Genomic DNA, 27,450 nt, shown 5'->3' with positions numbered 1-27,450 from the left:
CCCGTTACATGCACACCCCGCCCCAGCTGCCATCTCACGCCCGGCGAGATCAATGCAAGGAGAAGAAATGGAAGCTGGAGGCGAGTGTGGCCAGGGAGTGGAGGACCAGAAGCAGGCGCTGCAGGGAAGCAGGAAGCTGCTCCCGGGTCTGAGGGCTCCGGCACCCCGAGCTGTGTCCGAAGCCCCCATCCCAGGCCTGGGTGAGAAGAGACCTGTGGACGGCTCGGGGGACACAGCCCGGGAGGGGGCCCTTCAGCCACCGCCGTGACTGCACATCACAGAGCCTGGGGACCCCTCGGTGTCCTTGCACAGGGGTGCAGGTAGGGGACCCCGGTGTCCTCGCACAGGGTGCAGGTAGGGGACCCCGGTGTCCTCGCGCAGGGGTGCAGGTAGGGGACCCCGGTGTCCTCGCACAGGGTGCAGGTAGGGGACCCCGGTGTCCTCGCACAGGGGTGCAGGTAGGGGACCCCGGTGTCCTCGCACAGGGTGCAGGTAGGGGACCCCGGTGTCCTCGCGCAGGGGTGCAGGTAGGGGACCCCGGTGTCCTCGCGCAGGGGAGCAGGTAGGGGACCCCGGTGTCCTCGCGCAGGGTGCAGGTAGGGGACCCCTGGAGTCCTCGCGCAGGGTGCAGGTAGGGGACCCCGGTGTCCTCGCGCAGGGTGCAGGTAGGGGACCCCGGTGTCCTCGCACAGGGTGCAGGTAGGGGATCCCGGTGTCCTCGCACAGGGTGCAGGTAGGGGACCCCGGTGTCCTCGCGCAGGGTGCAGGTAGGGGACCCCGGTGTCCTCGCGCAGGGGTGCAGGTAGGGGACCCCGGTGTCCTCGCGCAGGGGTGCAGGTAGGGGACCCCGGTGTCCTAGCGCAGGGGTGCAGGTAGGGGACCCCGGTGTCCTCGCGCAGGGGTGCAGGTAGGGGACCCCGGTGTCCTCACGCAGGGGTGCAGGTAGGGGACCCCTGGTGTCCTCGCGCAGGGTGCAGGTGCGCAGGGGCTGGTCCAGGCGGGTGGCTCTCAGCAAGGGGGCTGTGGTGCCCAGGGCAAGGCGGAACCGAGCCTGACTCCAGCGCCCCGGGAGGGCTGGGGTTTCCCTGGAGGGGCTGTTTGGTCAGAGGCTGGACCAGGCCTGCGGGAGCCGCCCAGAGGGCTCCGGGCCAGTCGGAGGCTCCAGGTGGCCCCTCTGCTGGTCCTAGTCTGGGGGGGCCAGGCTCAGCCCTGGCTCCACGCCACGCGGCCCCCTGCGGCCCAGCCCTGCCCCTCGGGCGGCCCTTCCCGGAGAGCCTGGAGCGGGAACGTGGCTCCTGCCTGCAGATTTGCGGCCCAGGAAATGCATTTTAAATTGGTCCCAGGACGCTGGGATGCAGGAACCAGACGCCACCTCGGGCGGGGGCGGGGGGGGGCGCGGGGGCGCACGGCGGGGGGGGGGGCGTCCCCGCGCGGGGGTCCCTGCGGGCAGGGCGGGGAGGGGGCGCCGGGGCCTCGACGCCGAGGTCCGCGTGGCTGGCCCTCCCCTGGCTCCCGGGAGCGCGCGGGGAGGCGCGCGCCGAGGTCGCCCCGCCCGGCCCGGGGAGGGTCGTCCGCCCGCGAGAAGCCCCTGCGCTCCCCAGCGCTGCCGGCGGGGGTGGGGGGGGTGGGCGCGGGGCGGGGCCGGGCGGGGCCGGGCTGGGGCCGGGCTGGGGCCGGGCTGGGGCGCGGGGCTGGGCCGGGCGCGGGGCCTGCTCCTCCAGGCCTCGCCGGCGGCTCCCCGAGGGCCCGAGCGCCCCGGGGCCGGCGCCTTCCCGTTACGCAGTTCCTGTCCCTTCCAACCCGAGCCCGGGGGCGGGGGGGCTGGGGCGCCGGGCCGGACCCCTGATCCCGGCCGGCCGGGCCGGGGGAGCCGGGCGGGCGGGGCGGGGGGCGGGGCCCCTGTGCCGGCCGCGGCGCCGGGGCGGGGGGCGCGGGGCGGCGGGGGCCGGCGGCGGGGGCGCGCGGGCGGGGCGCGGGCGGGGTGCTCGGCGGGCGCGCGCCTCCGGCCCGGGCGCGAGCAGCCCGGAGCGCCCCGCCGCCGCATTGCTGCTGCCGCCGCCGCCCGGCCCCGCCATGGTGCAGCCGCCCGCGCCGCCGCCCGTGCCGCCGCCGCCCGCGGGCCCCGCCGCCGCCCTGGGGCGCCCGCAGCGCGGCAGCCGCCGGCGGGGGGCCGCGCCCCGGGCCTGAGCGCCGCCGCCGCCCCCCGGCCCGCGCGGCCAGGTCCCCGGCGGCCGCTCGGGGCGCGCTCGGCGCTGAGGTGGAGCCGCCGGCACCGGCGCGCCGCCCCCTCCCCGGCCGGCTGCAGCGGGCGCGCGAGCGCTGGGCAGGCTCCGCCGCGGCGCCGGGATGCGCGGCCGCCCCGCCTGACGCCCGCCGAGACCCCGCCGCGCCCCGCGCCCCGCGCCCGCGCCCGCGCCCGCGCCCCGCGCCGGCCGGGGCCGGCGGGCCGCGCTACATGCATGTCCAGTGGGGGCAGGTTTAATTTTGACGACGGCGGGTCCTACTGCGGCGGCTGGGAGGACGGCAAGGCGCACGGCCATGGCGTCTGCACCGGCCCCAAGGGCCAGGGCGAGTACTCCGGCTCCTGGAGCCACGGCTTCGAGGTGCTGGGCGTCTACACCTGGCCCAGCGGCAACACGTACCAGGGCACCTGGGCGCAGGGCAAGCGCCACGGCGTGGGCCTGGAGAGCAAGGGGAAGTGGGCGTACAAGGGCGAGTGGACGCACGGCTTCAAGGGGCGCTACGGCGTGCGCGAGTGCGGCGGCTCCGGGGCCAAGTACGAGGGCACCTGGAGCAACGGGCTGCAGGACGGCTACGGCACCGAGACCTACTCGGACGGAGGTAGGCGGGGGCGCGGGCCTCCTGCGCGCGCGGTTGCCCCGGGGAGCTTGGGGGGCCCGGCCCGGCCCGGCCCGAGCCCGGGCGCAGCGGCCCTGGCCACAGGTTGCCCCTCCCCGTGGGGCAGCGCAGCGCCCCTTCCCCGCCGGCTGGAGGGGCGCCCCGGGAGCAGGGCCAGGCCCAGGCGCGCGTGGGTGCCTCACCCCAGGCAGGCCGAGCCCAAGGGAAGGCCCGGCCCGGGGCAGAGGCCGCGCCCGCCCCTCCCGGCAGAGCCCCCGGCGCGCGCCTGCGGCCCATGCCCGCCCCTGGTCCTCGGCGCCGGCAGGGCCTCCTCAGCCCCGAATGGACCCGGCCAGGGCACGGGAGCGCGGGGCGGGAGGCGGGGGCGCGAGCCCGGGCGGCACAACAGGGCAATAAACTTCTAGGTGGTTGGCCGGGCGCAGGCGGGAGGGGCGCCCGCGGCTCCCGAGCCCGGCCAGAGCGTCGCCCTCCGGCTGCACCATCCCCGGCAGCTGGGGGGTCTCTGTGTCTCCATCCTAAATGCCACCACCGCCGGGTCCGAGGGCGCTGCCCGCCCCAGCCGCCCGCCCGCCGGATCCCTGGCGGTGTCCCTCCTGGACACCCGGGCGCCCTCCTGCTTCAGAGAGGCGGGTGCGGAACTGGACCCCGACCCACCTGCTCCCGGACCCCTCCCCCACCCGCGGCCGCCCTCTCCTCCCCGGGGCGCGTCTGTCAGGCTTGGGGGACTGGAGCCGGGGCCGGCGCACCGGGAGCCTGTGTCCGTCAGCCCAGAGCGCGCGCCTGCGACTCCTGCCCGCCCGCCGGCCGCCCAAGTTGCGTGAAGCCAGGGCTGAGCGCCTGCTCCCCGGCCCGGGCCTCGTCCGGGAGCGAGGGGGGCTGGAGAGTAATTATTATTTTGGCTTATGCAACTGCGAGGCAGGGCTCATTGTTACCCAAAGGGAGGAGGGTGTGGGGCAGTTAATTATATAATGCTGCTGCTTGTCACAGCCCAGCCGCCCGGCCCCAGGCGGCCTCCTCTGTGCTGCTGTTGTTTTCACAGAGCGGGCTGGAGAGCTGCCCCGGCCCTGGGGCCGAGGCCGGGCAGGGCAGCACCCTCTCCGCGCGCGTGAGGCCGGGGGCGTGCGTGCCGGTGGCACCGCCAGGCCCGGGCGGCAGATGTGGGCGGCTGAGGTGGGTGGCTGAGCAGCCTGGCGCTCCCAGCTGGGCTCTCTGGGCGCCTGGGGACCGTTGTCACCCCCGGGGCTGGGGCCGAGGCGAGGCGGCGCTGCAGACCGGGCCCTCCAGAGATGCCCCAGCTGTGCCAGAGCCGGGAGCGGCGTGGCGCCACCCTCCCCAGCCCCTACGGCCGCCACGGCCACAGCTGGGAGCGAGCCCGGCCCTTCTCGCCGCGGAACTCCCCAGAGTGAGCGTGAAGTCTGGCACCCCCAGGGGCCCCCCCTTCCCTGACGTCTGTGGCGCCGTGGAATTCTGCCCTCAGTTCAACAAACAACCACTGAGGCCCCCGCGAGCGGGCTCCGAGCACGGGCAGGCGCAGGGAGCAGAGCAGGCCTCACCGAGCTCCCGCGTCAGGAGCCGGGCGCTCCTGGGCGTGTCCTGGCCCCAGGAGCTCAGGTCTGCCGGGGCCTGGCGCCTCCTCGCTGCAGGGCCTCCCCGGGGCTCTGTCCTGGCCACCGCCGCACACCTGACACCCCCCCCCCACCCCACGCCCCGTCCTCCTGCTTGGGCCCCAGGGGCTGGACGGGGTCGCGTCCGCGTCACAGAGGGGGCCCGTGAGGCCGGGAGCCCGGGCATTGGTGAGAGTGGAGGGTTTGGGCGCAGCCTGCCCGGGACAGCCCGTCTCTGTCGGCCCTGGGCGAGGGGTCCTGGGGCCCTCGTTCTCTCTCGGGGAGCCCCCTCTTCGGGACCCACCAAGGCAGGCACACAGACGCGGCCCCGGGCCAGCTGCTCCCTGTCGTTGGCCACGTGAAAGACAGAAAGTCGAACTGGCCGTCGCGGCCTGCGGTCACCAGGCCCCGGCATGGGGGCTGCTTTTCTGGAACAGGGTCCCCCTATTTAGGAAGGTGCTGACCCTTAAGAGCTGCCCTGGAGTGGCCGGGCGGGCAGCAGCGCCGGGGGGTGCTGGGATCCGCGGGGCAGAACAGCGGCGTCCGCGCCCTGTCCCAGTCAACCGGTGGCCTGGCAGGCCCGGCGTCCAGGAGCACGGGCAGAGCCTCCCTGGCCGCGGGCCCTGGCTCCGGCCTGACGCTTCCTGGGCCGCGGGGTGGGGACAGGGACGTCGTCAGCGGTGGCCCCGAACTTCTTGGTGCTGACTTGGGGGAACAGAGACGTTCATGAATAATGCACAGACGGCGGATGCGCTCCGCCCTGAGCCGGAGCCGGCGCGGAGGCCATTTCAGCTGGGAGCACCTCCGCCCGCTCCCCCTCCAGCCCGTCCTCCCGGCGCACGCTGCTCACCGGAGAGCCGAGCCACTTCCCCGGCCGCAGGGCGGCCCCGGGGTCACTTCCACGCTGTGGGGGGTGGGGGCAGCACGCGTGCTGTGGGCCCCACCACTGGGCCTGAGTCTGGCCACTGCTGCCCTTGGGCGAGTGACCGGACCTCTCCGTGCGCCTGTCTCCGGAGGGGCGACCGCGCGTGCAGGTGGGATGCCTGAGGCGGTGCCCAGGCGCCGGGAGGCAGCGAGCGGCCGCCACCACTCCTTATGTAATTACAGTTTGCACGCAGCGGGCACGCTTTCCAGGCTCACTTCAGAGCCGGCAGCCAGACGTGACGACGCGGACGGTGAAGGGACAGCAGTGGCCGCCCGAGCGCTGTGCCGGACGCGCTCGCGGGGATCGTAGCCTCAGAGCAGAGCCCCGTGCTCCTCGGCTGCCGCGCTCACTCTCCCGTCCTCACATCTGGGCGGGAAGCCGGGTGGCTGGGCCGGTACTCTAGGGGCGGGACCAGGATCCAGGCTCAGGACAGGGTTCCAGCCAGAGGCCGGGGCGCTTCTGCCTGAGAGGTCCACGTGCGCCCGGCCCCCCCGCGCCCCGCGCCCCGCTCCTCTACGCCCACTGGCTGGCTCCCCCGCCTCGTGACAGTGCTGCCTCTTCTCCCCTCGCCGACCCCCGCTCCACCTCTCAGGCCCTGTCCACAGGACCCCGGGACCCAGAGTCACCCCCCACAAATAAACCCTCCCACGCCCTGAAGACATGAGTCATCTCACACACCCGGCCTCTCCCCCTCACACAGATTCCTTCCCCGGCCCAGATCCTGCTGCCCACACAGATCACACACGCCCACAGCGCTCCCCAGCCCGGCGCCTGCGCACAGGCGCACGCACCTGCCCCCCGCCGCTCCCACCTGCCCCAGCGCCGCCGCGCCCCCCGCTCTGCCCTGGCGGGGGCTCCAGAGCCCACCCCGGCCCCACAGCAGCTCGCGCCGGTGCAGGTGCTGGTGCAGGTGGAGGGCGCTGCCGCCTCGGGGGGCGGGGGGAGCACGAGACAAACTACCTGGGGCACGTTTTTTGGGGCTTGGCCCTGAATACATCCCAGGAAAGTCCTGCTCCCCCGCGCCCCCCACGCCCCCCCACACGGGCCCAGCGGTGCCAGCGAGAGCTCATCCCAGAAACAGCCGGGAGACAAAAGGAGACAAAGCCTCTCCGCAGAGATTCTTTCAGCCACTTTGGGAGGGAAGAGGCTCCGTGAGGTGAAAGGAGCAGGGAAAGCAAATAACTAGTTCTTTGTTGCCAATAATAGCAGAGAAGACGCGCCCCTCCCCCAGCGCCTGCCTTCGCCCGCAGTGGGGGCACAGGGGCTGGGCTGGGTGGTTCGGGAGGCACCTGGCCGATCAGACCGGCACCGCGGGGCCAGGAGGGGGCCTGGCCGGCCCCAGGACCCCCGCAGGAGAGGGGAGCGGGGCGCAGTGCGCTGGGGCGCGGGGGAGCAGGGCCTTCTGCTGCTTTCCTTGGCGCCTGCTTCTTCCTCGCTTTCCCCCGGGCCTCGGCACCTGCCAGCGTAACCGGCCATCAGCTCCGCGCTCTTGCTCGTGTGCGCGACACCGTGTCCCTAGATGGCAGCAGGGCAGTCAGACCCGCCCACAAGGCGGTGAAGTTCCCTGTGGCTCGTCCCAGCGCAGAGACCCCGCGGGGGAAGGGAGCCCTGCCCGGGGCCTGCGCCGTCAGGGGAGGCCCCGTCAGCACCGTGGAGAGCGCCCGCGCGGCTGCGGCCTGGGTGGGGCGGGCCCTGGGCCCTGGGCTCTGTCCCGCGCCTCCCGCCTGGGCCTGGCCTCTGCCCGAGCCCTGCCGCCCACCCTCAGCAGCCGCGGCCCCCACGCACAGTCAGTGCGAGGCTCCACGCTCCAGACACGCCACCCCGGGGGCTCGCCCGCCTTCACCCCAGAGCTGCCAGGCTTCCAGAGAGGCAGGGCCTCCTGGTGACAGAGGGGCGGTTCCAGGCGGGCTCCCCCAGCAAGAATGCACAGCCGCTCTGAGATCCGGGGTCCGCTCTGCCTGGCCGGTGTGGGCTGGGCGTTTTGAGGCACACAAGCACCGCCCAGGCAGGCAAAGGCAGGGTCTGTCTGGAGCGGCCAGTGCCACACCCTCTAAACCGGCACCTGTGGGTGGGCGGTCCACACCAGCCCTGCCCACGGCGGTGGCTACTGGCCACCGTGGCTCTTTGAATCTGAATCTAAGTCAAGCACAATGAATTTAGAGCTGTGGCCCCAGCCTCCCGGCCCCAGCCTCCCAGCCTCAGCCCAGGCCCAGTAGCCACGACAGCGGCTAACTCACGGCCTCCCCGCAGGAGGCGCCGCCGGGCACCCTGGTGTCTAGCACCTGCAGCCCGCGCGTGGGGGCTGAACCAAGCAGCAAGGGCAGTGGCGTCGGGTAACTGCGTCCTCCGCCGCCATCTTACGCCTGGGCTCACTGCCCGGACTCGGAAGTGGACAGCAAAGGGGACACGTTCCCTGGGTCCCCGGGCCCGTGTCACACTCCCTCGTCTGTGTCCCCCGGAGCAGCCAGTCTGATGGCTCCGTCATGGCCGTGAGACGGGCAGGCGCCTCGCATGAGCGAGAGGCAGGGCGTGGATGGGAGCAGGGGCTGACCCTGGCCCTGACCTCCCGCCACCGCGTAACGCGCCTGCGAGCGCAGCACCAGCCCCTCCCGAGTCGGTCGTTGGAGACGCTGCTGCTCCCCACTGCGGTCAGGCGAGACGGCGGCTCAGGGCCCCGACGGGCATCCCTGGCATGTGCGGCGCGGCTGTGTGCCCTGCGGGCTGGGGGGGGGGGCGGGTGCCCGGGAGGGCGGGCGGGCGGCGAGGCCGGCGGAGCCGGTGCACGCGGGTCCTCATCTGGATCTCGGCGCAGGAGGGCGCGCGGGCCCTCTGGGGTCAGGGCACAGATCCCAGGCACGGGGCTCCACCCGCGCCCCCCCACCCGCCGGCAACACCATCTGCTGACCCACATGGGGCGGGATTTTACCATGTGCAGCGGGGGGCGGCCGAGGCCGAATGTGCAGTTGGCGCCGCGGGACCGGAGCAGGCCGGGGGAAGGGAAACGAGGAACGAAGCGGGCGAGCCGGCGCGGGCGGCTGTCTGAGGAGGGAGGGGGCAGCTGAGCGTCCCAGGACAGGGGGCGCTGGGCGAAGCCTGCGGGGCGGGGCGACTGTCCCCCCAGACTGGGGTTGTGACTTTGAGGAGGCCTGTCCTGCTCGTCCTGCCCCCAGGAGTGCCACACGGGGAGCCCCGGGCTTCGGGGAGCTCCCCAAGGATGGTGGGGGTCTGCCGCTGGCCCGGGAGGGCGCCGGGCTCCACTGCCCGTTGCTCCTGGCCAGTGCCCCAGACTCAGCGGCGCGCGTCAGGGTCGCCTGGGACACGCGTCACAGAGCGCGGGCCCCGCCCGGGCGTGCAGGTGGCGCTGACCCTTGTCGGGCTGACGGTCCCGCCTCAGGCCCCGGCTCTTCCCGTGACCGCCCACGGCAGGGAGCCCGGGGCGTGGGGGCGCGCGAGGCTCCGGCTCCAGCCCCGAGGCTCAGGGACGGTGCTGATGCCGGGCCCGCCAGCGAGGCCACCCAGGAGCTGGGTCCTCTCCGCCCTCCAGGGGACTCAGGGCCTGCTCAGGGGGACCCCGTGAGGCCGGAGGGCGGGGCCCCACTTGGCTGTGTGGCCATGCGGGGCTGAGGCCGCGGCTTGACACCCGGCGTTCTCCGGGCAGGGGACCGGGCGGAGCGGGCTTGGCTGGAAATGGTCAAACAGGCCACAGGCCCCCGAGCGGCACACGCGGGGCGGGACGGGCGGGGTGCCCCCCGCGGCCCCCAGCCTCGGCGTCCCCTCCTCCGTCTCCGGCGAGCGCCGTCCCTGGGTGCAGGGCCACCGCCAGCGTGACCTCACTCCCGGGTCTTCAACTCCACTGCGTGTGGAAGACCCCAAACAAGCGGGGGCCGGGGGGCGGCTGGGTCCCAGCCTGAGTCCAGGGCACAGGCCAGGAGCAGAGCGGCCGCCTGCCCGTCGCTGTCCCGGGCCGGCTGCCCCCAGCCGGTCTCTGCCTTGGGGGGGTGAAGTCAGTTCACAGGGGAGACGAGCTCTTCAGGGGGCCGGGGGCTCATGCAGGGAGACGGGAGGGTATTCCGTGGGGGGTTCGGGTTCTGAGGGAGGTCGGGGACCGTCCCGAGCACCAGGGGCCCACCCCACACACCTCACGGGCGTCCTCGGAGTGGCGCCTCCACCCCGGTCTGCACGGCCTGCTCTGGGCCCGGTACTGACCCACTCGCTGCTGGGGGTCGTCAGGCGGCCCCAAGATGCCCCGACCCGCGCCCTTCCGCAGCGAGCCGGCTGGTGGCCTCAGCGTGTCACCGGGCAGGCTCAGGTGCCGCCGCAGCCCAACCCTGGGGTATTTCCATCGCCCCCAGAGAAGCCCCGTTCCCAGTCCCCCCCCACCCCGCCCCAGGACCTGCGTGCGTGTCCCTGGAGTGGCCGTCCAGGCCTGGCCCTCTGCCCCTCCCGTCACCCCGTAGTCTCCGGGTCCCCCGTCTGCAGCCAGACCCCACCCACGCGGGCTGACTGTCCACCCATGACGACCGCCGCTGAGCCGTCATCCGTGGAACTGCCGCGAGCACCGTGGACAGTCCCCTTGGGGCACGGTGGGGTGCAGGGACGTGTCGCCTTCTGAGCCGCTGCCAGATTTTCCCGCAGCGGCCGCGCCCCCCGCACCCGCCCTGGCCGGGGCTGCTGACCGCCACGTCCTGCTGGGAGGGTGTGGTGGGGGAGGGCCGGGGCGGCGGCGTCAGCTCAGCCTCGCCCCCCTCAGCTGGGGCCGGGGCCTCGTGTTGCTGGGCCCCGCGTTGTCTCCCGCCCGGCCTGCCCAGCGCTGCCGGGATGGCGGCTCCGGGAACGGGCTCTTGCGGCCCCTTCTGCCCGGCGCTCAGACTGGACGCTCCGTGGGCGCTCAGAGTTGGGGCCCCTCGGGGTGCAGAGTGTCAGCTGAGCGCTGGCCCGCGGGCAGCAGTGACCACAGAGACCCAGGGCCGTGGGTGCTATTGGGAAACGGGGGACCCTCTCGGTCCCGGGGCAGGGGCACGTAGGGCCATGAGGGCGCGTGGCCCGTCTCCAGCCGTCTGGGAAAGCCTGTGGGGGAGACCCGCCCATGGAGACCTGGGGTGCAGGGCAGGCTGGGGTTCCGGAGGCTCCCGGAGCAGAGGGAGCAGACCCCCCCGGGACCGCGGGCAGAGCCTCCTGGGCCCGCAGCTGCCTGGCCCTCTGGGCCTGCACAGAAGCCACCTCGTCCCGGGGGCCGCGGAGCCCGGGTGCAGCCTCTGGGGGTGCAGGCCCATGGGCGCAGGGCAGGCCGGGGGGAGGTGGCTCTGCCCCCGAGGGCGGCAAGGGTGGAGCAGAGGCCAGGGCTCCCTTGGCAGACCGCGGGGACGCTGACCCGTGTCCTGGCAGCTGGACGGCAGCGGGGGAGGGCAGGGACGGGAGGGGCCGGTGCGGGGGAGGGGGGAGGAGATTGGGGGAGGGGTCTGGCCTGGGCCCCTGAGACCCCCCCCTTGTCCAGGCTGTCCTCCAGGGGCGTCCCCCTCCCTGCCCCGGGCAGCCCTGTCCTGGGGTGGCCGCGGGGCAGTAGGCTCCTGCCCCCTTGACTGGCCGCTCTGGGGGGGTGTGAGCTGACCCAGGATGCCTGGGCTAGGGCTAGGATGCCGGGGTCACCGTGGGGGCCGTGAGGCTGCCGGGGCGCAGGCCGGCGAGCTCCGCTGTGAGCGCCATGTGGGGCTTCTGGCCTCAGGTCGGGGTTAGGCGGGTGAGGCTGTCACTGGTCTTCTTTTTTCCTTTATTTTTAAAAAAAGATTTATTCATGCACACAAGAGCTGGGGCACAGGCCAGAGGTGTGGGGTGAGAGGACTCCCCGGAGGCAGTGGGGAGCAGAACAGGCAGACTGACTGAAGACACTGCTCAGGGGAGCAGCAGGGGACAGGAGAGTCTGCCGCGCCCTGGGGGTCACTCCCTGGCCGGCCGCACTCCCGCTGCAGAGGCTGCGGTGGCTTCATAGCGCTGAGACTCAGCCCTGCGCCCCGGGGAGGCCAGGATGTCACCCCTTCCCCCAGACCCTGATTCTGTGCAGGGCCCTGGGGCGCCAGCCTCACACCTGAACTCTGACCCTCCACTCCCGTGCTCTGTGGGGCCCCGACCCAGGCTTTCTCCTCCTGCAGCTCAACTGGGTCCTCTGGGCAGATTTTGGGCATTCTGGGAGAGTTGGGGTGCAGCCTGGAAACAGCCCAGCTGGCGAGGTTGGGGGGTGTTGGACAGGGCTCTTGGCTGGAAGTCCTCACACTGGGGTCGGGCTGGGACACCTGCCAGGAGGGGGAGCCGGAGCCCGCGGTGGGGGTTTCGGGCTTTCATGCTCCCTCGGGGGAAGCGCTGCGTGGCCGGGAGGGGGAGGGCGCTTTGGGAGGCGGGCCGGTGACGGCACCCCCAGCCCCCCATGAGCCCCCACTCCCTCAGGGCTCTCTCTGGCGTTCTCTCGCAGCCTTGCCTCTCCTGTAGCCCTCGTCCTCCTGTAGCCGCCCTTCTAGCGCTGCCCTGTGGGCTCAGGTGTGCAAAGGCACGAGTTGACATGCACACTAGGGGTCCCCCATCAGGCCCCGCCCGCCTGCCCGCCTCCTGCATTAGACGAGTCTGCAGGGCACAGGTGGCTTCCCGCACTGAGCAGCCGAGGGCGAGTTCCTGCCGGGCCCAGGGCCTGGGTAGAGGGGCTGCAGCCACCGGGGATGGGGGTGCTGGACCAGCCTCACGCTCTGGACTCCCTCCGGTCCAGGGGGCCACTCGCTGCCTGGCTTCCCCAGCTGCCCCCTGGCGCTCGGCCCAGCATCCCAAAGAGAGGACCTCCCGGGCCCAGCAGCCTTCACGGGCTGACCCCTGGGCTCAGTGGCGGGTGTGGGCACCCGTGTCCACCACCCGGCACCCTCCCAAACGCAGGGCTCCCGGGGCTCAGGGGCAGGCCTGGGGCGGAGCAAGGCAGGGGCGCGGAGCACCCATGGGGGAAGCCGGGAGCTGGGGGTAGGGACGGAAGGCAGCTAGATGTTGGCCCTCAAGTCAGAGCCCACAGAGGAGGAAAGTGGACACCGCCTGGGGGGTCCGTGGCCCCTGGGCCTCCTCCCAGTCCTCCAGGTGGGATTGGGGGGACCAGCTACACTCCAGCCTCTCGTGGGGCCCGGGGGCTGCACTATGCTCGGGGGTGACTCGGTGCTGTCTGGCAGCCTCCATCCTGCCATCCGGCTCAACACTGGAAGCAACAGATGCCCCCAGCAGTGGGACGGCTTGTGGGTGCACAAGGGGGGCACCCCGACCTCTGGATGCTCTGAAAGAGGCAGGGCAGGGCTGGGAGTGTGGAGGAAGCACGGGGACCCCAGGGCTTCGGGGTGCCGAAGCTGCACGGCCTGACCACGGCAGTGGGTGGGGACACGTCATCAGCTCTTGTCCACACGGCAGACTCCCGGGGTCAGGCACCCCACGGCCCAAGCACGCTCCTGGGCGCCGTGCACTGTGGGGGCACATGGGGAGTCTTACTTCCGCGCCCTCCTCCTGTGCCCTGTGTTGCTCCAAAAATAGTCTATTTTTAAAAAGAAAAAACACTTGGAAAAATAGTCCTTTTCACAGTGAGTGAACGTGGAGCGTGGAAAGGCCTTGGGGGCTGGTGTGAGCCTCTGGAACCCCCCTCCCTGCCTTTGGGGGCCTCCCACACCCCAACATGCTTGAACATCCCTACCCTACCCCATACGTCCCGCACACCTGCACCCCACCCCACCCCACAGATGCACACCCTCACCCCTGCCGCCTGGGGGTGCGTGCGGTGGGCACACCTAAGTGGCGTCTCCCGTGCCTGTTGGGGTCCCCACTCGGTGGGGGCGCAAGGGTCACGTGAAGGTCAAGTTCGCACCTAGTGGGCCTGTGCTCCCCCCCTCCCCCCCCAGGACGGCTCCCTGTGGTTCTCAGCCTGGACCCGGGCCTCCCAGCGCCGGCCCCACCGCCCTCGTCCTCCAGTGGACCTGCACGGGCGCCGGGCCGGGCCCCACCCCGAGGTGGTTTCGTGGCCAGAAGTACGAGTCTCTGTTGTCAGAGCTGTCCCGCCGGTGCCTCCCCTCCGCTCCCGGATCAAGCGTTGAGACCTCCATGAAGGACGCGGGCCCGGGGGCCGGGGTGTCTGTCCGCGCGCGAGGTCAAAGCCGAACAGCACCCACCAGGCCCCGACCCTCCGCCCGCTGCTGGGCCTCCCTGGGGCCGCGTCATGCTGACCTCCCCGCCAGCCACTGCGAGCGTGGCGTGTGCCCTCCGGCTCTGGAGGACAGAGACTCAGCCCGGTCTCTCCCCCTCCCTGCCCGCGCGGAGCTCTCACGGTCTCTCGCGGAGCCCACAGTTGGCGCCGCGCCGTGGAAAGCCGTGGAAAGCCGGGGGCTTCCCGCTCAGCCAGGCGGCGCCTCTGGGTCTGTACGTTTTTATGCGTTTCACTCACGACTCCTTTTTCCCAACAGCACAGGTGTCTTTAAATCACCGGCTGATTCTTCCCTCGCCTTCCCAGTGCTCAGAAAAATCTCTCCCCGCAGCTTGCCACGTAAGCCCACCCCCTGGGTTACGTAGCACTAACATATACGTGTGTGTGCATCATCTGTGCGCGCTCTGCCCGGTCTATTTGTGTGGCTTTCCTGCCTTCTGAAATGCCAGGGTCACACTCTGGGAAGTGTGTCAGTAGGTGATGCAGCTGCACAGCATCACAGAGCACGCACACGACCCGTCCCCACCCAGGCTGCACTCGGGGACCACGGTCAGCTCTGTGGCCACTGGTGGCCGAGACTGTTGCGTGGTGCGTGGCTGTCCGCAAGGAGAGCTGTATGGACGGCATATGGGGGTGCGGTCTCCCCCCCACTCCCATACATGCTGTCTCCCTGGTTCCCCCTCCCCCTGTGTGGGGTGCCCAAGGCATCATCTTTCTTGTGTCAGGCCCTTGTTTTGGCCACGCGCACCCTGCAGTAGCGTCCTGAGAAGGGCTGCCTGGAAGCTTGTTCTGCGTGGCTTGGTGCTTGGTGGACACACGGGTCGTGCACAGAACTGGAGCGTGAAGGTCACCTTTGCTCACGATGGGGGGCAGCCCCTCACCCTCAGGTCTCCGCGTCGCTCTGGGGCAGCTCAGTGTCATTCCTGTTCCCCACTGTTTGCAGCGGGCTCTACTTTACTGGGAGTGTGTGGGGTCTCGGCTCCTTGTGCTCTGAATTTGCACCAAACCACGTCTGGGGCGGAGCCTCCTCGGGCGGCGCCCGCGAGCCCTTCCTCTGGACCCCCGCGCCCTTCAGTCGGGCCGGGTTCCTGTTTTACATCTGTGGTAATTTTCCTTCGAGCTCTCCGGAACGCCTCATGTATAGGTTTGGGGCCGTTCTGGATGACTCATGGAGGATTCTAATTTTCTTCTCACTATTCCTCACTACTTTGCCCACCTCTTCTTTTTGTTCTAGTTTCTGAAAGATTCTTGAATTCATCTTCCAACTCATTTACCAGGATTTTAATTTTAGCCGCCGCACTTCCAATCTCCAGCGGCTCTTTCCTCGGCTCCCCTCTCGCTGCGTTTCCCTCTCATTTTGTGGGCGTGGCCTCGTCTCTCCGAGGATGTCTCTTCTGGCTTCTCCGTGCCCGGCATTTCATGTACCCTCCCCCCACCTCCCCGCCAGCGTCCCCGGTTTTCATTTGCTTGTTTGGGTCTCTCTTCCCTGCTGGAGGCTGTCCCTGGGTGTCTGAGGCCTCGGCTGTTCCTTGGTCAGGCTGCGGCGGGCCCCGCGCTGAGGGCCTGGCCGGCCGCCCGGGCCCTGGCCAGCCGCGAGGTGGGCAGGTCTCGGGTCCGCACCCCAGCCAGCCATGGGGTGGCAGGTCCCCCGGCCCCGGGGGGGTTCTGTCTCCCCAGCGCGCTCCCAGGGAGAAGCCGCTGTCCCAGCCCTTGCTGCTGTGTCCTCAGCTCTGGCTTTGACCTGCTCTTCCTCCGTCCTCCCCACCCGAGGGCGGCGGGGGTGGGGGAGCTGCTTAGCTCTGGTGCTGCTTGACTTGGGCTGTCGAACCACACCCCGCAGGCTGGGGGGCTTTCCCGGCAGAAACTGCCACTGTCGGTCCCACGCACCGCGGCGCCCCCGGCAAGCTCGCCCACACCGTCCTCGCGCGCCTCTGGCAGCGGGGAGCTGGCCACTTGCAAGGCAGCCCCTTCAGCAGGGTTTGCCGTCGGATCTGGGCCCCGCAGCCCCGCGACCCCTGGCTGGCCGCTCACAGGGGCGTCCTCCCTGTGCCCCACCTCGTCTCCTCCGGCCCCATGTCGACTCCCAGGCCTCCAGCCCCATCCTCCTGAGACGGCCAGGCCCACCCAGGGGAGCAGGACTCCGATAGCGAGCGTGCACCCCAGCGTGTGGCTCCCCAACCCACCCCGAGCGCCAGGAACAGCGCTGCCCAAGGCTGACTGTCCTGGGTGGGGCGGGGGCGGGGCCGTGGCCCCCGCTGGAGCTGACCCGTCTCCACTGTCTCCGCAGGGACCTACCAGGGCCAGTGGGCCGGCGGCATGCGCCAGGGCTACGGGGTGCGGCAGAGCGTCCCCTACGGCATGGCGGCCGTCATCCGCTCGCCCCTGAGGACGTCCATCAACTCGCTGCGCAGCGAGCACACCAACGGGGCCGCCCTGCACCCCGACGCCTCCCCGGCGGTGGCCGGCAGCCCGGCCGTGTCCCGGGGCGGCTTCGTGCTCGTGGCGCACAGCGACTCCGAGATCCTCAAGAGCAAGAAGAAGGGGCTGTTCCGGCGCTCGCTGCTCAGCGGGCTGCGGCTGCGCAAGTCCGAGTCCAAGAGCAGCCTGGCCAGCCAGCGCAGCAAGCAGAGCTCCTTCCGCAGCGAGGCGGGCATGAGCACACTCAGCTCCGCGGCCAGCGACGTGCACTCCACCGCCAGCCTGGGCGAGGCCGAGGCCGAGCTGTCGGCCATCGAGGACGACATCGACGCCACCACCACCGAGACCTACGTGGGCGAGTGGAAGAACGACAAGCGGGCGGGCGTGGGCGTGAGCCAGCGCTCCGACGGGCTCAAGTACCAGGGCGAGTGGGCGGGCAACCGGCGGCACGGCTACGGCTGCATGACCTTCCCCGACGGCACCAAGGAGGAAGGCAAGTACAAGCAGAACGCGCTCGTGAGCGGCAAGCGCAAGAACCTCATCCCGCTGCGGGCCAGCAAGATCCGCGAGAAGGTGGACCGGGCCGTGGAGGCCGCCGAGCGGGCCGCCACCATCGCCAAGCAGAAGGCGGAGATCGCAGCCTCCAGGTAGGGGCGGGAGAGGGGTGGGGGGCCGGCCCCGGGACCCCAGGGGTTCCTCCAGGCTCTCAGCCGGCGGTGAGGCCGGAGCGCGGCTCCCACAGCTGCAGGCTGGTGGCGGACGGGGAGGCTGCGAGGGGTCAGCCGCCGGGCCGCCGGCCCTCGTGGGGTGGGAGCTGCGCTGTGGGGCCCGTGGCCACCCCTCGCCGGGTGTTGGCTCAGTGGCCACCTCGTCTCACGGTGCTGGGGGGCTGGACAGGGCAGGGAGGGCGGTGCGGGCACCAGCGCCTCAGCCCCACTGGCTCCCTTCAGGCCTGGAGTCCAGTGGCGGCAGCCCCAGGGATGTTGGGCCGAGGCCACAAGACCCGGTCGCCCGGCCCCGGGTCAGCTTTTCCCAGGGCAGAAGTCGCTTCCACTTCTTGGGGCAGGAAGTCTCGCAGGAGCAGGGCGGCTGCTGCTGGCCCCCACAGCCTGCACCCCGCAGGTTCGGCCCAGCGTCCCCGCGCCGGGCTCAGGCACCCGCGGGGGGCGCCAGCTCTGGTGTGGCCTGGGCGGGCCCCCCAGCTCTGCAGAGGGTGGGCTTTGCCCTCCAGCCTGCCTTGCGGGGTTTTGGGAGATGGTGTCCACCGTGGCCAGCGCCGGGCCTGGGAGGTGCCACAGCGACGGGGTGAGGACAAGCCACGTGGGACCCGTGCACCCCAGACCCACGGGGCTCGGGTCTGTGTCGGGGCTCGAGGTGCAGGCCGACTGCAGTGGGGAGGTGTGGAAGGGCCGTGCCCAAAACCCCGTCCCCACCCCCACAGCCCCTGGGCCCACAGCCCGGAGCTTGGCCAGCCGTCCTGGGGAGCAGGCACCAAGACACTTCAGGGTCCTGCCTGCAGGGGGCTGGGGGGTGTGGTCCCTGAGCCTCACGGCCCTGGTCTTGGGCCTGGTGCGGCTGCCGTCGGGGCCGAGGCTCCTCCACATCTCCGGCGTGTCCAGGCGCTGCCCTTGAGCACCGGTCAGAGGCAATGGGACCGTCGCCCCCGCTGCTCGTCAGACAAGTGGCCAGGACCTCGGGCTCGGCCACAGGCAGCTGGCCCTGGGCAGGCTCGGGCTGCGTGGGAGGCACCGCATCAGGCCGGGCACCCCAGGAAGCTGTGGCCTCTACAAGGCCCAGGAGCGACCCCCACAGCCCAGGGCTCTGCCCTGGGGCAGCGCCAGCCTGGCCAGCGTGCTCGCTCCCGGCCTCTGCATGGCTTCGGGGGTGGGCAGTGGCGGCGTGTGCCCAGTGGGGCGTGGGCACAAGGCACCTCCTTGGAGCAGGCAGAGCGGACACCCCCAAACTGCTCTATTTCCGGGGGTGATGGCTCAGACAGGTAGTGGCAATTTGGGGGCCCTGGGTAGCTCAGAAATGGTCACTGCCCAGCCTGGCCGAGGGGGCCACGGAGCATGGGGTGTCGGCCAACAGCAGCAGCCCATCGCGGGTCTCATGAGACTCACTGCGCCCCCGAGGTGAGCATGAGGGGCGGCCGCTGTGAACCCCTGAAGTGGGCCTGGCTGCTCATCCCTCCCTCCCGGCGCCTTCCCGCCCCCGCGGCCGCCCCGTGAGTGGGGTCCAGCCCCATCGAGCCCCAGAGGACAGCAGTGCCAGGGCCGGGTCCTGATGGCCCTTGAGACAGCGGCACGAGCACATCCAGCCCCTGGGCGCCCAGGATGCGCAGGCCTGGCGGTGCCCGGAGGCCCCCGCGGCGGGGCTGGCAGCGGGACGGCAGCCCCGGCTCAGGCTCCGCGCTCGCGGCTACTTGGGGCCCGGTTCTCTGCTATTCCTGGTGCGCGGGGGCCCGGGGTGCGGGAGGAGGGGGCACGGCTCTAAACATAGACAGCGGGGGGAGGCGGCGGCAAGGAGGGCGCGCGACACTGGAAGTCGACTCCGAGTCCTTCCTCTGAAGCGGCACCTTGGGGGCTGCCATGGCAACCGGTGAACCCCACCCCACCCCCACAAACCAGAGAGGGACAGGCCAGCCGCCCAGAGGCTTGTCTGCAGTGGGGGATCCGCAGCCTGGAGTCGGCCGGCGCTGACCAGTCCACAGGGGAAGCCCCTCACCCCCGCGCCCACACGGAGACAGATCCTGCCCCTGCCGCACCCGGGGACCCTGGCGCGGGGCGGGGAAGGGCAGCAGCCCCGTGTCCCCCGGCTCCGCGCATTTGGCACACGCCGCCTTCAAAGGAGCGGGAAGCCGCTGGCCAGCTCAGGGCCGGTGTCGGGAGGAGGCCGGGGCCGGCCCGCCCCAGCAGGGGACCTCACAGGCACCCGCGGCCCGGCCCCGGGGCGTCCCCAGACCGTGTGCCGCCTGCGTGTGAGGAGAACCCACCGGGGACGGCGCTTCCCTGTGGGGCGCGGGGCAGCGGCGCGCTCCACCCCCTGGGAGTCCTCGCCGCTTTCGGGCACCGTTAGCTTCGGCCACCGTGGAGGGCGATCAGCCCCCTCTTCCGCGTCGCTGCCAACACCCCCTGCCCCCCAGCAGGCAGACGCACAGGCCCCACCGCCCTCCCCTGCCCCCGGGCCTCTGCGGGCCTGTCCAGGCCCAGATCTCATCGTGGTTCTGCCCAGTGGGGAGGGGGGCCTGGACCCTGTGGGTGTCTGTCAGGGCTGCGGGGGAGCCAAGGCGGCGGAGCAGAGCTGAGGGGTGTCCTGTCTGGCCCTGCCTTCTATTGGCCCCGGGGCTCCCCGTTCCCAGGAGGGTGATTTTCTAGGGTTTTGTCAAAGCTGTAATTCAGGGAGGCCCCAGGGAAAGGAGCTGAGCGGCGCTGGCTGCGGAGAGCAGGGCGGGCTGGGGCTGGGCCGCAGCCTCTCCGGCCCTGGGCCCCCCACAGCCCTGGTCGCTCCCCGAAACACAGCACAGTGCAGGGCAGAGCCGCACAGAGCAGGCAGGCGGGGTGCAGGCCGCCCCCAGGCTGAAGAGCGAAAAGCTCCCTCTGCGCAGGGCTCGCCCCACAGCGGGGAACTGCACCCGAGACCTCCTGAGCCACCCCACAAGGTCGTGGGCGGGGCGTGGAGGTGCAGGTCTCAGCCCCGCACCCCGTCCCTGCGGCCACTAGTGCAGGAAGCCCAGGTGCCCCTGGCCCGAGGGTGGGCTCAGACGCGTCCTGGGGCAACATTTGTCTGGGAGCAGGTCCTGGAGGGACTGGGGCATCAGCCCAGGTGGATGGTGGCCCCAAACCTCACATGGGCCCCACGCAGGCCGCGGCCAGTGATGAGGGTCCCTACGAGACAAGGGGGAGGGACGCAGGCCCTGGGGAAGCCGCAGGGAGACGGGGCGGAGGCTGGGGTGTCAGTGTGGCCTGGCCCTGGACCCCAGGTGGGGGAGTGGACCCTCATTTCCAGCCCCATTGGTGGTCCCCTTGGCCTCTGGTCTCCTGGGAGGGGGCTCCCCTTCTTTTTCTTTGCTTCATGAGGGGAAAGGGGGGGCCGGTGGGGTTTGCTCTGGAGTGCTTTCTGCACCAGGTGTGCCGTCCACAGCATGGCTGCGTTGGAGTGAGCGGCAGTGGGCACTGGGTGCCCCTCATGCTTCCAGGGCACCCCCCGGGCCAGCCCCAGGTCTCTGCCTGTGTCCCTGGCACAGGGTCTGGCACTGTGGCAGCGGCACTCGTGGTGAAAGCCCAGGCCTCCATCTCTGGCCTCGCTGCCCGGCCTGCCACGTGGAGCTGGGCACACGTGGGTGCCGTGGCCAGGCCGCACGTGGACCTCAGCCATGCGTCTGACTTGGGTGGGGACAGGTACTCGGTGTTCAGTGGCTGTCGGTGGAGGGAGGTCCTGTGGGCCCGGAGCGGGAAAGCCCCACAGCCAGTGGCCCCGGGAAGCCGATGGCCTGGTGGGGACGGCCGAGTGCCGTCTGGCCTCTGCCCAGGGGGCCTTGTGGTCAGCGCATCCGAGTGACGGGCAGACGTCCTCCTGTTTGTGCTGAACGCAAACGCAGGGCCAGGAGCCTGTGGGACCCGCGTCTCCTGCGGGGGGCACGGCCAGGGCCAGGCACCAGCTCTCACGTGGCCCCCCTCGCAGTGTCCGGCAGCCACGGCCCCCGGGGCCCTGCCCGTGTGTCCCGGCCTCCCTCGGGGAGGGGCTGCACAGGGGTTCACTCGAGGTGGGCGTGACTCAGTCGGCTGCGGAAAACACCTGACACTCACCCCTGGTGTTGCTCCCGCACCTGCACCCCTCCCTGCCCTTCCCCAGCTGGAAGCCTGGCCCCAGCCCCCACCTGTGAGATATCCCAGGACATGTTCTCTCAAAGGCGGCCCCCCACGTTACAGCTTCAGAGCCCACAAACCCGGCCCCCCCCCCGCGCCCAACCAGTGGTCACCCCGGGGCCATTCCGGGGCTCGGGCCCATGTGTGCAAGGCACCCCTTGCAAGGCCCGGCCCATTGGGCCGAGTGCAGTGGGCAGGCAAGACCCCGTGTTTCTGTGACACCCCGGTTTTGCCGACCCCCAGGTTGGGGACCTCACGGTGGGTGGTGCCGCCACCCACTCCCTGGGTGCTGGGGGGCAGGTCCTGCCGCAGGCCAGCGCGGAGACAGTGGTGGTGCGTCAGGCCCCAGCCCGGGCCTCGGCATTCGATGAGGGACAGGTGGAGGGGTGCCTGGTGGGGACCAGCCGTCCTTGGGTGCTGTGTCAGGGTCACTCGGGCTCCTTGGGTGCTGTGTCAGGGTCACTCGTCCCGCAGGGACGTCACCCTGCGGAAGCTTCTGGGGCAGGTCACCCCTACGGGGAGCAGCCCTCGGCGCAGGCACAGGCCTGACACAGGGCGCTGCGCGGGGGTCCCCACGCCGACCCGTGCTGGGGCCCCTGCCCACACGCGGCGCTCCAGGGCAGGCTGAGGCCCCAAGAGGAGCCCACGCGCGAGCACAGGTGGGCGCAGGCCAGCTTGCCAGCGGCTGGGGTAGGGGAGGCCGCTCCCGCAGGGCCCGGTCGCTGCCCCGGCCTGAGCGTGGAGGTCGCTGTGGCCAGGGCAGCCGGCAAGCCTCTCCCGCGAGCGACGCGGCTCCCCTCCCTCCTGGGGCTGCTGCCCAGGCAACCTCTGGGCCCTGGGGCCTGGGCGTGGCCTCCCCACGCAGAAGACCTGCCCCCCCATGACACGCCTGCGCCTCCTGGTGCCCGCGCTGCGCCTGTGACGACCCGGGGAGGGGCTCGCCCTGCAGCGGGCCCTGCGCCGGGACAGAGCCCAGGCCGCGGCATGGGCCGGGCGCCACCCGTGTCTGCTGAAGGAGACGCAGCGCGGGGCCCGGCCCTCACCTCCCGTCTGTCCCACAGGACCTCCCACTCCCGGGCCAAGGCCGAGGCCGCCCTCACCGCCGCCCAGAAGGCCCAGGAGGAAGCCCGGATCGCCAGGATCACTGCCAAAGAGTTCTCCCCTTCCTTCCAGCACAGGGAGAACGGTGGGTCCCCTGCACGCTTGGGGACGCCCCAGGACGCGGCCCTGCCCTCCAGGCTGCGCGGCACCCGCCGCTGGAAGGCACGGTCTGGCGACGGCGCGCGTGGCCGGACACTGGCCACCTGTGCCCGCCTCTGGGCGGAGATGTGGCCCCAGGCAGGCTGCGTGCACGGCCCCGGCCCGCTACGGCCTCCCACGGGGGGGCGGGCCCTCGCCCGCCAGCTCTGGGGCTGCGGTAGAGCTGTGGCTGGCAGGCAAGGGGCGCGCCCCCAGAGGCCGTCTGGGCCCCCCACCCAGTGCACAGGGACCCCCCTTCTCTGCTCGAAGGGGCGGCTGCAGCCAGCTGGGAAGCTGCCCGTCCTGTGCCCACAGGGGTGAGGCAGGGGACTAGGCGGACGGGGTGCACTCAGCTGCCCGCCCTTCACCACTTGCTGGTCTCACGCCCTCCCGGGCCACAGACTCCCCTACAGCGGGACAGCGAGCACCGCCCCCCCCTCCCCGGGACAGCCGCGTGGCCGGTCACACCCGCCGCGGCCCCAACCCAGGGTCTCGAGAGCAGGGAGGCGCACTGCCGGCCCCTGAGGCCCGATGGCTTCGCCCCGCGCCCGGGAAGCCCCTGCAGGTCACCCAGCACGGTGCGCCTTTCAGGCCCGGAAGGGGCCGTCGGGGCGGGCCCCTAGCTGTGCTCGCCCGGAGTCCTGCAGGCGGGGACTGGGCTGGGGCGCCATGGGGTGAGGGGCGTGGGGTCCAGGCGGGGGCTTTCCGGCCCCCGCCCCGCCTGGCAGCCCAGTCCCGGCCTGAGCCCCTCGACTTCCCGCCCCCAGGGCTCGAGTACCCGCGGCCGAAGCACCAGCTCTCCAGCGACGACATGGAGGTGCTCTCCACCGGGACGCCCCTGCCGCAGGAGAGCCCGGAGCTGTACCGCAAAGGCACGACGCCCTCCGACCTGACCCCCGACGACAGCCCCCTGCAGAGCCTCCCTGCCAGCCCCTCGGCCAGCCCGCCCCCCGCCCCCGCCCCGAGGAACAAGGTGGCCCACTTCTCCCGGCAGGTGTCCGTGGACGAGGAGCGTGGGGACATCCAGATGCTCCTGGAGGGCGGGAGCGGCGACTATGCCCGCAACAGCTGGGGCGAGGAGAAGGCCGGGGGTGCCAGGGGCGCACGCGGGGGCGCCCTCCGCAGCGGCCACCCCGCGGAGGACTGCCGTGTTCGGGGCTCGGGCCACAAGCCGCCCGGCAATCCCAAGCCCCGGGAGCGGCGAACGGAGTCGCCCCCCACCTTCTCCTGGACTTCACACCTCCGGGCTGGCCACCCGGGCGCGGCGGGCCCCCGGCTGCTGGAGCTGGACGAGGACAAGCTGAGCAGCTACGAGACGGAGATGAAGCCCCTCCTGCGGGTGGACGCAGCCGCGCAGGAGACGCACCCCCAGAAAAGACGCTACAGCAAGGGGGGCACCTGCCGGGCCTTGGGGGAGGACCACCGGTCTGAGGAACGGGGCGCGGGGACGCAGAGACTGAGGTGCAGGTCGCAGAACAAGGAGAACGTCAGGCCGGCCTCGTCGGCAGAGCCCGCCGTGCAGAGACTGGAGAGCCTGCGGCGGGGGGACCGGGCCGAGCCCCGGTTGCTGCGCTGGGACCTCACCTTCTCTCCGCCCCAGAAGTCGTCGCCCGTGGCCCTGGAGTCGGACGAGGAGGCCGGCGAGGAGCTCAAGGCCAGCACGGTAAGGGGTGCCGACCGCCACCCACCGGACCTGGGTCTTCCCGCCTCCAGGGAGGGCAGGCTGGGGGCCCAGCGGGCCCCTTCCCATGAGATGCCTAGGCCCTTGGGGCGCCGCGCTGCATCCCTGCTGCCTGGCTCCAGGGTGCTCCTGACCCCACCGCCTCAGAGACCACAGCCTGTCGCCAGCTCGCGGGACACGCAGGGTGCAGCGCACGCATGTGTGGCTCTCGGGCCACCGGGGGACAGGCGGGGAGGGGTGGAGGAGGGCGCTAGGCAGCCGAGAGCTACGCGGACATTCCCGGGGGCTCTGCCACAAGCCCCTCGGCGCGGGTGGGGAAATGTGGGCATGCACGTGGCATCCAGCTGTGCCCGGTGGGCTCCCAGGACCCCAGGCAGGGGGCGATGGCTGCAGCCCAGGAGGGGGCTGAAGGGGACCAGAGGCAGCAGCACGGGGTGCAGCTTGCTGGAAGGAGGGGTGCTGGGGGGAGCGAGAGAGGGCCCTGCCATCACTGGGCGGGGGTCAGGGCGAAACAAGGGCCTCTCCGGGCAGGCTGCCCCCGGCCCCAGGGCGTCCGAGCTGACCCGGGCACGGGGCTTCCGGGTGGGGCTGTGGGGGTGTGGGGGGTGCGCGCGCGCTCAGGGTCACGGCGAACAGCTGTCCCGCACAGCCGCCGCTGGAGCTGTCCCGAGGGGGCTCCCGCCATGAAGAGCCGGCCGGGCCAGGTCTCGGTGGCCTCACGCTCCGCTCTCCCGTTGCAGGGCTCGGCCCCCATCCTGGTAGCCATGGTGATCTTGCTCAACATCGGAGTCGCCATCTTGTTCATTAACTTTTTCATCTGACGAGACTGTGGCGTCGGCAGAGCGTCAGCTGGGGGACAAAAGGGGCGGAGAGGAGCCTCCAAGGCAGGCCCCGTCTCGGCCGACGAGCACTTCCGAGCCTTTTCACAGGACCACGTGATTGGGTATTATCACAGTTTGCCTTTTTTTCTGGATAATGTTTTTTGGATTTTAGCCAAAATTCTTTGCTTGTATAACACTATGCTGTGTGGCATGGCAGGAGGCCAGCACGCCGACCCCCCAGCTTGACGTGGAGACAAGGGATGCCGGCCAACCAATGGCAAAACAGCCGCCGTCGCCCCCCGCCCGGGGCGTAGCGCAGGCGCCGGGAGACCCTCCGCGTGGCCGAGGCGCCGGGCGGGGCGAGGCCAGCGCGGTGGACCGTGTGCCTCCTGTCCAGGGCGGGCTGAGGGGCGGGCCCGGCGGTCAGTTCGTGCGCGCGTGAAGAAGCAGAAACCCCGTCTCACCCGACCCCCAGCACTGCCTTCCCACACCGGTTTCCAGGCCAAGTCCTGCTGCCCCATCAGACCCCAGATGCGCAGTGGCACCGAGCCAGAGCCAGGCTGGTGCGGGGCACAGTGAGCACGTGGGGGGCCGGGCCTGGGCTTGGGCCCCCAGACATTGCAGCTGAGGCAGCCCTCACCCCGCGTCCCCGTCTCATCCTGTGCCTGCCTCCTGTGTCCCCTGGACGCCCCTCTCCTGCTCGGGCGGGTCTGCTCCAGGACGGGGGGGGGGGGGGGGGGGGCGGGCTCAAGCCTGGGGGTGGGCGCGCCAGAGTCGTGGCGCCCGCTCCGAGGCCCCGCCCCCGCCAAGGGCGCCCCGGCGTGTCTGCCTCCTCCACCAGCCGTTTCCCCTCGTCCAAATAAAAAGGTCCCAGAACTCGCGTGTGCCGTGTGGCCACGGGGCCCCGTCCCTGCGTGGACAGCGGGGCTGCCTGGGAGGGCCTTGGAGTGACGCCCGCCCGCCACGGGTGTCGTGGGCTCGGCCTTGCTTCGCTTACGTTCAGCTGTCCTCTGCTGCCTTTCGAGCAGATTTCTTTACTACACTGCACTGGATTGCTATATTTTTAACCAGAAATAAACTAAAGATTAGAGCATGTTCCAGTTAAACTCAGTTTTCTTCTTCCACGCCCCTTCCTCCCCATGGCCGGGGAGCCGCCCGGGAGGGAGCTCCTGACGCCCTGCGACGGCCGTCCTCCTCGCGCGCGCGACGAGGCTCCGCAGGCGGGTGTCCCCGCGTGCTCCATGAGGCTGCCAGGCCGCCCCTGTGGCTTCTGGCCCGCGCACCACGACACAGGCCGGGGCGGAGAGTGCAGGCCGCACGCTCACAGGGGACACCACGCAGGTGGCCACGCCGCCCCACCCTCCTTCCTTTGTCCCCCGCCCAGTGTCCCCCAACATGCCTGCCCCCACCGGAAGTACACCTGTCACCCACACGGCAGAGCCAGGCTGCCCCTGGACAGGGGGACGGCAGGGGCTGTCCCATGGCCCTCCGGGCCCCCAGCAAGCCGGGGAGGGGCAGACCCGCCGTGAGCTCAGCCGCTCTGAACAACGAAGGCCCCGAGCATAACGTGTGCGTCCGACTTTCACTCAACTCGTCACAACCTGAGAAAGCTCCAGCTCGGCCCCTGGGACCACAGCTCGCAGCCCGAAGCAGGCGGTGCCACGCGCGCAGAACCCCACCTCTGGGACCCGGGCCAGCCCGAGTGACAGGCGCCTACCTCCTCGCCTGGCAAGCCGTCGTCAGGGGTGGCCGGGCCAGCAGAATCCACCGTCGCGCTGAGGTGCCAGCCCGCCACAGCGCAGCAAACCCGGAAGCCAGAGGCAGAGGGAGCCCCTTGCGGCGCGTGGGCCTGCTGCTCCCTGCTCAGGCCCTCGGGCCGGCCTGCCGTGACCCGGCGACGCCACAGCTTGTTCCCTGGCCCTCGTGGCTGCCACCCCACAGGGCCCAGAGCTCGGTGGGACTGGGCGGGGGTGGCGGCGAGAGGCGTCTGCGCGCGCGAGGGCCTCCCGGGCTTGCTCCTTCTCACACCGCGTGGCTGTGAAACCACCTCCTCCTCCTCCTCCTCCCGTTCCACAGCTCAGCGGCTCCTCCGTAAGGAGACGGTGCTGGTGGCCAACACGCCCTCCCGGCGTTTCCTCACAGAGCAGCGCCAGACACGGCCCACCCGTCCGGGCACAGGGCGGACGCTGCGCGCAGCATAGGTCCTTCAGCCACACTAGCCGGCCCCGGGGGTCCCGGGCAGCGCCCCAAGAGGACAGCCCCCTCCACGTGCAGCCTCCAGCTCTGCTCAGTGGTGAGAGCCCACCACCGTTGGGTCACCGGCCAGCTGGCCACAGGCCACGTGCGGGGCTCTGGGCAGGCTTGGGAGACGGACCGCTTCCAAGTGAGTGCCCCCCACAGCCTCCCTGGCAAGCCTGCTCTGCCGGGATGGGCGTTTCCACTTTCAGGGCCTCAGGCATGGAGCAGGACGCTGGCCGGTCCTGGAAGCCCACAGAACCTGCATGCTCATCGCTCAGACGCTGCAGGTAAGGACGGAGCGTGCAGGCGTGACCTCCAAGGCCAGCTGGACCGAGGCCAGGCAGGCAGCCCGGCTTCCCTCCCGGGGACAGGCTCCGCGCAGGGTCACGGCCGGGGGCGGCGACTGCCTGCCCTGCCCTGCCTGGCTTTGCCAGGGCTTCTCCCCCGCCAGAGAGGCTGATGCAGGCGCTACCCCCAGAGCCAGCCACCGCCAAATCCAAGAACTCTATAGACTGAGCCCCAAGCAAGGCCTATGGCGAGAGCGGCACCACCTGCTGCCGCACTTTATTGGGCGGGAGCCGGGGACAGGGTACA

General features: G+C 71.6%; 1 protein-coding gene across 1 annotated transcript; it reads left to right on the top strand.

Annotated features, from left to right (window-relative positions):
• Nucleotides 1-2,459: 2,459 nt before the first annotated feature.
• JPH3 (junctophilin 3) lies at nt 2,460-24,618 on the top strand (the record flags this gene model as incomplete). Its single annotated transcript, XM_084257090.1, has 5 exons — nt 2,460-2,841; nt 15,882-16,659; nt 21,939-22,063; nt 22,884-23,779; nt 24,538-24,618. The coding sequence occupies 5 exons, from the start codon at nt 2,460-2,462 to the stop codon at nt 24,616-24,618; spliced, it is 2,262 nt and encodes a 753-aa protein (XP_084113216.1).
• Between the last annotated feature and the right edge of the window lie 2,832 nt (nt 24,619-27,450).

The sequence above is a fragment of the Talpa europaea genome (genome assembly GCF_964194135.1).
Source record: "Talpa europaea genome assembly, chromosome: 16".
Classification (NCBI taxonomy): domain Eukaryota; kingdom Metazoa; phylum Chordata; class Mammalia; order Eulipotyphla; family Talpidae; genus Talpa; species Talpa europaea.
The sequence above is the reverse complement of the archived record's forward strand: the minus strand, read 5'-3'. Positions and strand labels throughout refer to the sequence as shown.